Source organism: Tachypleus tridentatus, chromosome 9 (assembly GCF_004210375.1).
Source record: "Tachypleus tridentatus isolate NWPU-2018 chromosome 9, ASM421037v1, whole genome shotgun sequence".
NCBI lineage: Eukaryota > Metazoa > Arthropoda > Merostomata > Xiphosura > Limulidae > Tachypleus > Tachypleus tridentatus.
The window spans coordinates 167669690-167682461 of record NC_134833.1 but is presented as its reverse complement, the minus strand read 5'-3'; the positions used below and the strand labels follow the sequence as shown (position 1 = coordinate 167682461).

Genomic DNA, 12772 nt, shown 5'->3' with positions numbered 1-12772 from the left:
GAACTCAAAATACTATCACTTACATACATCAGTGTTACTATCATGACGGTAAAATTAATATAAAAGAAATTACCACTTACATTGATGAAAAACCAGGTTTATTACTTTGTTTCTGTAATCATGATATACCAGGTTTATTACTTTGTTTATGTAATGATGATAAACCAGGTTTACTATGTTCTTTCTGTAATGATGATAAACCAGGTTTACTATGTTCTTTCTGTAATGACGATAAACCAGGTTTATTACTTTGTTTATGTAATGATGATAAACCAGGTTTATTACTTTATGTAATGACGATAAACCAGGTTTATTACTTTGTTTATGTAATGACGATAAACCAGGTTTATTACTTTGTTTCTGTAATAAAAAAAACTAGATATATTTTATTTCTTTAACAATTACTTGTGCTGGAATGCAAGTTTCAACAGCCAATTCTCTTCAAACATGAACCACACTTTTTCAATATTGTCATAAACTGTAATAATTATTTAATATTTCTACTGAATGTGTAATTTCAAAATATTAATTTACTGTACACAAACTATAAAATCAAAGAAAAGATAAAGTGGCTATATTATTTACATTATGATAAAATATATTACTCAACAATTCTGTATAATAATGTTAAAAAGTTATGAAATGACTTATTTCTTCTACAGGCGTTTGTTTTTCATAAAACCTTTAGCTTCTCTGACTAGTCTGCCGATATCTTCATCACTTTCTTCATCTGGATTCCAGTCTGAATCAGAATCTGAAGGTTCATAAACATCTGAATCATCTATGTAACTATCACTGTCCTCATTATCTGCTTGTTGCTTTTGACCTACAAAAATATAAGATGTAAGAATGGATGTTTAATTGTTTCTGATACACGGAAAACATACATCAATGATGAATTTTCTGAAAAGTGCTCTACAAGAATAAAATGATAAAATCACACACACAAAAGTTTTAAAATGTTTATTATTAATATAATTATTTGAGTTTAGAAAAGTTTAGTATAGAAATATACGAAAATATTTTCATAAAATTAAAAAAAAAACTAACTCAGTGTGTTAGAAATATAAACAACTGGTAATCCACATTAACTGTCCATGTGATAATTACAAATATAAACAACTGGTAATCCACATTAACTCTCCATGTGATAATTAGAAATATAAACAACTTGGTAATCCACATTAACTGTCCATGTGATAATTAGAAATATAAACAACTGGTAATCCACATTAACTGTCCATGTGATAATTAGAAATATAAACAACTGGTAATCCACATTAACTGTCCATGTGATAATTAGAAATATAAACAACTGGTAATCCACATTAACTGTCCATGTGATAATTAGAAATATATAAACAACTGGTAATAAACAACACATTAACTGTCCATGTGATAATTACAAATATAAACAACTGGTAATCCACATTAACTCTCCATGTGATAATTACAAATATAAACAACTGGTAATCCACATTAACTGTCCATGTGATAATTACAAATATAAACAACTGGTAATCCACATTAACTGTCCATGTGATAATTACAAATATAAACAACTGGTAATCCACATTAACTCTCCATGTGATAATTACAAATATAAACAACTGGTAATCCACATTAACTGTCCATGTGATAATTAGAAATATAAACAACTGGTAATCCACATTAACTGTCCATGTGATAATTACAAATATAAACAACTGGTAATCCACATTAACTCTCCATGTGATAATTACAAATATAAACAACTGGTAATCCACATTAACTGTCCATGTGATAATTACAAATATAAACAACTGGTAATCCACATTAACTGTCCATGTGATAATTACAAATATAAACAACTGGTAATCCACATTAACTGTCCATGTGATAATTACAAATATAAACAACTGGTAATCCACATTAACTCTCCATGTGATAATTACAAATATAAACAACTGGTAATCCACATTAACTCTCCATGTGATAATTAAAATACATACACCCTTTCCTTGCAGCATTTCGTTTTGGCCTCACTTTTTTTGAGTGTGACTGTACTTCTGTCTGTGTTTCGATTCTTCCTGTAATATTAAACAAAGTACACATGCCTGAACCAGTGATTATGATTCAAACAATGAAATAATAACTGAAAACTGTTGTTACAAACCTAATTCAATCATCAAGAGATAAACACTGACATAACAACTGAAAATTCTTTTAAACATGTGTAAATATTTTTGCCAGTCACTAACATGTTATTAACTTTAAGTACCTGTAACACTCCACTCCATACTGACACTCAGGCTTAACTTTAAATACCTGTAACAGTCTACTCCATACTGACACTCAGGTTTAACTTTAAATACCTGTAACACTCTACTCCTTACTGACACTCAGTTTTAACTTTAAATACCTGTAACACTCTACTCCTTACTGACACTCAGTTTTAACTTTAAATACTTGTAACACTCCACTCCTTACTGACACTCAGTTTTAACTTTAAATACTTGTAACACTCTACTCCTTACTGACACTCAGTTTTAACTTTAAATACTTGTAACACTCCACTCCATACTGACACTCAGGTTTAACTTTAAATACCTGTAACACTCTACTCCATACTGACACTCAGGTTTTAACTTTACGTACACTGCCCAACACTCTACTCCATACTGACACTCAGGTTTAAGCTTTAAATGCTTGTAACACTCCATACTGACACTCAGTTTAACTTTAAACTCACTCTTTAGACATTTAAATATCTGTAACACTCTACTCCATACTGACACTCAGTTTTAACTTTAAATACCTGTAACAATCTACTCCATACTGACATTCAGGTTCAACTTTAAATACCTGTAACACTCTACTCCATACTGACACTCAGGTTCAACTTTAAATACCTGTAACACTCTACTCCATACTGACACTCAGGTTTTGACACTGTAAATACCTGTGACAATCCTCCCGTAATACCCCGACTCAGGTTTAACTTTAAATACCTGTGACCAGTCCTACTCCATACTGACACTCAGGTTTAACTTTAAATACCTGTAACAATCTACTCCATACTGACACTCAGGTTTAACTTTAAATACCTGTAACAATCTACTCCATACTGACACTCAGGTTTAACTTTAAATACCTGTAACAGTCTACTCCATACTGACACTCAGGTTTAACTTTAAAATACCTGTAACAATCTACTCATACTGACACTCAGTTTAACTTTAAATACCTGTAACACTGTACTCCATACTGACACTCCTTTAAATACCTGTAACACTCTACTCCTTACTGACACTCAGGTTTAACTTTAAATACCTGTAACAATCTACTCCATACTGACATTCAGGTTCAACTTTAAATACCTGTAACACTCTACTCCATACTGACACTCAGGTTCAACTTTAAATACCTGTAACACTCTACTCCATACTGACACTCAGGTTTAACTTTAAATACCTGTAACAATCTACTCCATACTGACACTCAGGTTTAACTTTAAATACCTGTAACAGTCTACTCCATATTGTCTGACACTCAGGTTTAACTTTAAATACCTGTAACAATCTACTCCATACTGACACTCAGGTTTAACTTTAAATACCTGTAACAATCTACTCCATACTGACACTCAGGTTTAACTTTAAATACCTGTAACAATCTACTCCATACTGACACTCAGGTTTAACTTTAAATACCTGTAACAATCTACTCCATACTGACACTCAGGTTTAACTTTAAATACCTGTAACAATCTACTCCATACTGACACTCAGTTTTAACTTTAAATACCTGTAACACTGTACTCCATACTGACACTCAGGTTTAACTTTAAATACCTGTGACACTCTACTCCTTACTGACACTCAGGTTTAACTTTAAATACCTGTAACAGTCCTCCATACTGACATTCAGGTTCAACTTTCATACCTGTAACACTGTACTCCATACTGACACTCAGGTTCAACTTTAAATACCTGTAACACTCTACTCCATACTCACTGACACTCAGTTTAACTTTAAATACCTAACAATCTACTCCATACTGACACTCGGATTAACTTTAAATACCTGTAACAATCTACTCCATACTGACACTCAGGTTTAACTTTAAATACCTGTAACAATCTACTCCATACTGACACTCAGGTTTAACTTTAAATACCTGTAACAATCTACTCCATACTGACACTCAGGTTTAACTTTAAATACCTGTAACACTCTACTCCATTCTGACACTCAGTTTAACTTTAAATACCTGTAACACTCTACTCCATACTGACACTCAGTTTAACTTTAAATACCTGTAACAATCTACTCCATACTGACACTCAGGTTTAACTTTAAATACCTGTAACAATCTACTCCATACTGACACTCAGGTTCAACTTTAAATACCTGTAACACTCTACTCCATACTGACACTCAGGTTTAACTTTAAATACCTGTAACACTGTACTCCATACTGACACTCAGGTTTAACTTTAAATACCTGTAACACTCTACTCCTTACTGACACTCAGTTTTAACTTTACATACCTGTAACAACCTACTCCATACTGACATTCAGGTTTAACTTTAAATACATGTGACACTCTACTCCATACTGACACTCAGGTTTAACTTTAAATACATGTAACACTTCACTCCATATTGACACTCAGGTTTAACTTCAACTACCTGTAACACTGTACTCCATACTGACACTCAGATTTAACTTTAAATACCTGTAACACTCTACTCCATACTCACTGACACTCAGTTTTAACTTTAAATACCTGTAACAATCTACTCCATTCTGACACTCAGTTTTAACTTTAAATACCTGTAACAATCTACACCATACTGACACTCAGTTTAACTTTAAATACCTGTAACAATCTACTCCACTGACACTCAGGTTTAACTTTAAATACCTGTAACAATCTACTCCATTCTGACAGTTTTATCTTTAAATACCTGTAACACTCTACTCCATACTGACACTCAGGTTTATTCTCTTCATTGTCACTGCTTGTATCTTTTGTTTCCACAAAGTCCTGATCTCCTGGATGACTAAATTCTTCAAAATGTGATGGATTGTTTCTGTTACCCAAAAAACATTCAGCTGTTAGTATGGTGTCATTGAAAACTTGAAAATATAAAAAATGAGTCTGATCAAGGAAGTGAATATTGAAACCTATCCACAATCATTACACAACCAAAACAGAAACCTATCCACAATCAAGTACACAACCAAAACAGAAACCTATCCACAATCAGTACACAACCAAAACAGAAACCTATCCATAATCAGTACACAACAAAACAGAAACCTATCCATAACAAGCACACAACTAAAACAGAAACCTATCCATAATCAGTACACAACCAAACAGAAACCTATCCATAATCAGTACACAACCAAAACAGAAACCTATCCATAATAAGTACACAACTAAAACATAAACCTATCCAAAATCAGTACACAACCAAAACAGAAACCTATCCACAATCAGTACACAACCAAAACAGAAACCTATCCATAATCAGTACACAACCAAAACAGAAACCTATCCATAATCAGTACACAACCAAAACAGAAACCTATCCATAATAGGTACACAACCAAAACAGAAACCTATCCACAATCAGTACACAACCAAAACAGAAACCTATCCATAATCGGTACACAACCAAAACAGAAACCTATCCACAATCAGTACACAACCAAAACAGAAACCTATCCACAATCGGTACACAACCAAAACAGAAACCTATCCACAATTGGTACACAACCAAAACAGAAACCATCCATAATCAGTACACAACCAAAACAGAAACCTATCCACAATCAGTACACAACCAAAACAGAAACCTATCCACATATCAAACAGAAGTACACAACCAAAACAGAAACCTATCCATAATCAGTACACAACCAAAACAGAAACCTATCCATAATCAGTACACAACCAAAACAGAAACCTATCCATAATCAGTACACAACCAAAACAGAAACCTATCCATAATCAGTACACAACCAAAACAGAAACCTATCCATAATCATGTACACAGCTAAAACATAAACCTATCCACAATCAGTACACAACCAAAACAGAAACCTATCCACAATCAGTACACAACCAAAACAGAAACCTATCCATAATCAGTACACAACCAAAACAGAAACCTATCCATAATAAGTACACAACCAAAACAGAAACCTATCCATAATAAGTACACAACTAAAACAGAAACCTATCCACAATCAGTACACAACCAAAACAGAAACCTATCCATAATCAGTACACAACCAAAACAGAAACCTATCCACAATCAGTACACAACCAAAACAGAAACCTATCCACAATGGTACACAACCAAAACAGAAACCTATCCACAATAAGTACACAACCAAAACAGAAACCTATCCATAATCAGTACACAACCAAAACAGAAACCTATCCATAATCAGTACACAAACAAAACAGAAACCTATCCATAATCAGTACACAAACCAAAACAGAAACCTATCCATAATCAGTACACAACCAAAACAGAAACCTATCCATAATAGGTACACAACCAAAACAGAAACCTATCCATAATCAGTACACAACCAAAACAGAAACCTATCCATAATCAGTACACAACCAAAACAGAAACCTATCCATAATAAGTACACAACCAAAACAGAAACCTATCCATAATCAGTACACAACCAAAACAGAAACCTATCCATAATCAGTACACAAACCAAAACAGAAACCTATCCATAATAAGTACACAAACAAAACAGAAACCTATCCACAATCAGTACACAAGCAAAACAGAAACCTATCCATAATCAGTACACAACCAAAACAGAAACCTATCCATAATAAGTACACAACCAAAACAGAAACCTATCCATAATCAGTACACAACCAAAACAGAAACCTATCCATAATCAGTACACAACCAAAACAGAAACCTATCCATAATCAGTACACAACCAAAACAGAAACCTATCCATAATCAGTACACAACCAAAACAGAAACCTATCCATAATCAGTACACAACCAAAACAGAAACCTATCCATAATCAGTACACAAACCAAAACAGAAACCTATCCATAATAAGTACACAAACAAAACAGAAACCTATCCATAATCAGTACACAACCAAAACAGAAACCTATCCACAATCAGTACACAACCAAAACAGAAACCTATCCATAATCAGTACACAACCAAAACAGAAACCTATCCATAATCAGTACACAACCAAAACAGAAACCTATCCATAATAAGTACACAATAAGTACACAACCAAAACAGAAACCTATCCATAATAAGTACACAACCAAAACAGAAACCTATCCATAATCAGTACACAACCAAAACAGAAACCTATCCATAATACACAACCAAACAGAAACCTATCCATAATCGGTACACAACCAAAACAGAAACCTATCCATAATCAGTACACAACCAAAACAGAAACCTATCCATAATCAGTACACAACCAAAACAGAAACCTATCCATAATAAGTACACAAACAAAACAGAAACCTATCCATAATCAGTACACAAGCAAAACAGAAACCTATCCATAATCGGTACACAACCAAAACAGAAACCTATCCATAATCAGTACACAACCAAAACAGAAACCTATCCATAATCAATACACAACCAAAACAGAAACCTATCCATAATCAGTACACAACCAAAACAGAAACCTATCCATAATCAGTACACAACCAAAACAGAAACCTATCCATAATCAGTACACAACCAAAACAGAAACCTATCCATAATCAGTACACAACCAAAACAGAAACCTATCCACAATCAGTACACAACCAAAACAGAAACCTATCCACAATCAGTACACAACGAAAATTGAAACCTATCCATAATCAGTACACAACCAAAACAGAAACCTATCCACAATAGCTTCTATTATTTACTTACTATCTTGAATAATTCAATCAAATCTTTTGTGAACAGTAACCCAAAAAATGAATAGTGTTTTCACAACAAGACATAATTTCAGGGCTTTCTGTCTTCAAAACTCACCACACAGACAATTGTTAAGGTGGAAAACAACATGAATTTAATATGTGTGAAACAATAAAATGCATTTTTCCAACTTACATAAAAAACAATACCACTACTTATGAAATACTGATAGGTCTCTGTAATGGTGGTGTTATTCTTGTCTCTTTAATGGTAGTGTTACTCTTGTCTCTGTAATGGTAGTGTTATTCTTGTCTCTGTAATATAGTGTTATTCTTGTCTCTGTAATGGTAGTGTTATTCTTGTCCTGTAATTGTAGTGTTATTCTTGTCTCTGTAATGGTAGTGTTATTTTTTGTCTCTGTAACAGGTTATTTTTGTCCTGTAATGGTAAGTGTTATTCTTGTCTCTGTAATGGTAGTGTTATTCTTGCCTCTGTAATGGTAGTGTTATTCTTGCCTCTGTAATGGTAGTGTTATTCTTGTCTCTGTAATGGTAGTGTTATTCTTGTCTCTGTAATGGTAGTGTTATTCTTGTCTCTGTAATATAGTGTTATTCTTGTCTCTGTAATGGTAGTGTTATTCTTGTCTCTGTAATTGTAGTGTTATTCTTGTCTCTGTAATGGTAGTGTTATTTTTGTCTCTGTAATGGTTGTGTTATTTTTGTCTCTGTAATGGTAGTGTTATTCTTGTCTCTGTAATGGTAGTGTTATTCTTGTCTCTGTAATGGTAGTGTTATTCTTGTCTCTGTAATGGTAGTGTTATTCTTGTCTCTGTAATGGTAGTGTTATTCCTGTCTCCTGTAATGGTAGTGTTATTTTTATCTCTGTAATGGTAGTGTTATTTTTGTCTCTGTAATGGTAGTGTTATTCTTGTCTCTGTAATGGTAGTGTTATTCTTGTCTCTTTAATGGTAGTGTTATTTTTGTCTCTGTAATGGTAGTGTTATTTTTGTCTCTGTAATGGTAGTGTTATTTTTGTCTCTTTAATGGTAGTGTTACTCTTGTCTCTTTAATGGTAGTGTTATTTTTGTCTCTGTAATGGTAGTGTTATTCTTGTCTCTGTAATGGTAGTGTTATTTTTGTCTCTTTAATGGTAATGTTACTCTTGTCTCTGTAATGGTAGTGTTATTCTTGTCTCTGTAATGGTAGTGTTATTCTTGTCTCTGTAATGGTAGTGTTATTCTTATTTCTGATGCATAAACAACAAATAATAAAAAAAACTTCCCTTTTAGTATAAGCTGTACAGGAAAACACAAAATCAGGAGACCACACAAGAATTAATGTTTCAGAGTACACACAGACATAAAGCCGAGATAAATGAATATTTCATAGTTCAACCTAACCTGTAGCATTTGTCACCAAATCTACAAGACCTCCGAGGTGTCACTGTAAGTTCCTCTTCATCTGAACCTGGTCTTTCTTTACTCTGAAGTTAAAATCAACAACAAATAAACAAATACAGAATAACATAAAAGGTTTTATAAATACATCCACATTAAAAAATACACTGAAATATTTTCAAATCTATTATCAATGAAAACATTAAACGCTTATAACTAAAAACGAATGAAATACAAATAAATATCTTTTAAACAAAATCAATATAATTTAAAACAATGATTTAATAAATAAAATATAGATAATTTATGTATAACCCTTTCAGGGTGAGCTCATGCAGTTTGTGTAAAAAAAGTCACAAATTTCATTTGTACTACAATACATGAAGTAACTCTGATTTGTTAACATGTCTTCTCGAAAACTGGTAAGGTTTTGTTATAGACCATAAGTATCTGGTACACAAATAATAACATTTTAATAACTAAGTGTTTTTACTGTATTTTTATATTGTACTTACCAACATTCAAGTTATTAACAAACTAAGTACAAGGTAATTTTCAAGTATAGAAACACCTTTCTGTTTTTTATGGTTTTCATATTTTAGTTTCACAATCTATAGAATGTTCTCAAAGGACATCAAACGTTTTTAAGGTAAATGTGTGTTTTATTTTGCAATTTCTCTATCACATCACTAACTCTAGATATCACAGTGTATGATACAATTAAATAAATTAGCATTTTCTGGCTACAAAACCATCAAATAAGACTCTTCCTACTACACTCGCCCATCACATTCTCTCCTTTCAAAATTTTTTAACAGTTCTCTTAACACTGTATTTTATATATATCCAATAGAAAGACAAGGTTTTCATCTATCAAATGACATATTGTATGATGTTGTTTTCTGAACAGAGAACTGTTATGTTTATTGTTAGTACAAGCTTGACATATTGTATGATGTTGTTTTCTGAACAGAGAACTGTTATTTTTATCGTTAGTACAAGCTTGACATATTGTATGATGTTGTTTTCTGAACATAGAACTGTTATTTTTATTGTTAGTACAAGCCTGACATATTGTATAATGTTGTTTTCTGAACAGAGAACTGTTATGTTTATTGTTAGTACAAGCTTCACATATTGTATAATGTTGTTTTCTGAACAGAGAACTGTTATTTTTATTGTTAGTACAAGCTTGACATATTGTATAATGTTGTTTTCTGAACAGAGAACTGTTATGTTTATTGTTAGTACAAGCTTGACATATTGTATGATGTTGTTTTCTGAACAGAGAACTGTTATGTTTATTGTTAGTACAAGCTTGACATATTGTATGATGTTGTTTTCTGAACAGAGAACTGTTATGTTTATTGTTAGTACAAGCTTCACATATTGTATAATGTTGTTTTCTGAACAGAGAACTGTTATTTTTATTGTTTACAAGCTTCACATATTGTATAATGTTGTTTTCTGAACAGAGAACTGTTATGTTTATTGTTAGTACAAGCTTCACATATTGTATAATGTTGTTTTCTGAACAGAGAACTGTTATGTTTATCGTTAGTACAAGCTTCACATATTGTATAATGTTGTTTTCTGAACGGGAACTGTTATGTTTATTGTTAGTACAAGCTTCACATATTGTATAATGTTGTTTTCTGAACAGAGAACTGTTATGTTTATTGTTAGTACAAGCTTTACATATTGTATAATGTTGTTTTCTGAACAGAGAACTGTTATGTTTATTGTTAGTACAAGCTTCACATATTGTATAATGTTTTCTGAACAGAGAACTGTTATGTTTATTGTTAGTACAAGCTTTACATATTGTATAATGTTGTTTTCTGAACAGAGAACTGTTATGTTTATTGTTAGTACAAGCTTCCATATTGTATAATGTTGTTTTCTGAACAGAGAACTGTTATGTTTATTGTTAGTACAAGCTTGACATATTGTATAATATTGTTTTCTGAACAGGGAACTGTTATTTTTATTGTTAATATAAACTTTATTCTGACAAGAAAGCTGACAACTAGATGAATTCGTAACAATTTTTGTCACACAGTTAGAAAACCAGAAAAACTGTGATAAATGAGGGACATTATACATGTAAAATGGCTGGTTTGGGGTTGAGAAAATTTTTATGTAGAGGAGCGAACAACGTTTCGACCTTTTTTGGTCATCGTCAGGTTCACAAAGAAAGAAAGAGGTAACTAACAATAACTGACCACGTTTGAAGGGGGTTGTGTAACTGAGTGTAAGAATGTAGAGGGTAATGTTTGCCTTTTGAACATTATTATTCTATGTTCTTAGGTGCATTATTTAATTATAAAATATATTTAGTGTATTACTACCATTAATGTGAGAAAAGTTAACTTCCATTGAGAGCAAAAAACAAGAAGACCAGAGTATAAGTTGTTTATTTCTTGATTTTCGTGTCTATTCTTTATTGATTATCAAAAAAGAAACTAAAACCATGTAAAAACAGGTTTCTTTAGGTTAGTTACTGTGAAATAAATAATAATATTATGATACTGTTTCACAAAATATGGAACACAAACTTGTGGGTAATATAATTTGATGTCTCCCAAACTATGACTATTCATGTCATTGTTAAATGATACTACACCACCTGAGATAAAGGTGACCATGGGGAGAAAATAATATGACTGTCCAAGATTAGACTGACTGTAATGATATTATGGTTGTACCTCTAACTAGTCAGTTTTGGGTCATAGGTCAAGGCTTATTCTAAACACTTATATTGACCAAACAGAAGATATATACAGCTAATTTTCTCTTGGATGTACAGGTTTCATAAAGTTGAATAATGAAATAGCTCACCCTGTTTCTGTAGGTTTCCTGACCCTAATGAAATAGTTCACCCTGTTTTTGTAGGTTTCCTGACCCTAATGAAACAGCTCACCCTGTTTTTGTAGGTTTCCTGACCCTAATGAAATAGCTCACCCTGTTTTTGTAGATTTCCTGACCCTAATGAAATAGCTCACCCTGTTTCTGTAGGTTTCCTGACCCTAATGAAATAGCTCACCCTGTTTTTGTAGGTTTCCTGACCCTAATGAAATAGTTCACCCTGTTTTTGTAGGTTTCCTGACCCTAATGAAATAGCTCACCCTGTTTTTTGTAGGTTTCCTGACCCTAATGAAATAGCTCACCCTGTTTCTGCAGGTTTCCTGACCCTAATGAAATAGCACACCCTGTTTCTGTAGGTTTCCTGACCCTAATGAAATAGCTCACCCTGTTTTGTAGGTTTCCTGACCACCACCAGAATCACTGCTCGAGTCATATTTTCTGCTACATTCTTTTCCTTTGTCTTCAAACTCTGAGTCATGAAATGAATCTGTCCTTTTTCTGACACATCTCTTTCCTTTTCTGTCTTCAACACTTTTATCTGTTGTAATAACAATATAACCTGTTATCTGTCTTAATTTCCA

At 32.5% G+C, this 12772-nt stretch overlaps 1 protein-coding gene and 1 long non-coding RNA gene across 2 annotated transcripts in view; both read right to left on the bottom strand.

Moving 5' to 3' along the window:
• Positions 1-468: 468 nt before the first annotated feature.
• LOC143226892 (uncharacterized) lies at positions 469-12229 on the bottom strand. The gene is made up of 5 exons (XR_013014804.1): positions 12206-12229; positions 9327-9409; positions 4954-5079; positions 1992-2069; positions 469-826 (listed from the first exon to the last, which is right to left on the bottom strand). It is a non-coding gene; the product is annotated as an uncharacterized LOC143226892 (long non-coding RNA).
• A 342-nt stretch (positions 12230-12571) lies between these two features.
• LOC143227574 (uncharacterized) overlaps positions 12572-12772 on the bottom strand; it is a 49789-nt gene continuing 49588 nt past the window's right edge. The window contains exon 7 of the mRNA XM_076459003.1: positions 12572-12729. Coding sequence (XP_076315118.1) covers positions 12572-12729 — 158 coding nt within the window. The remainder of the gene's footprint in view (positions 12730-12772) is intronic.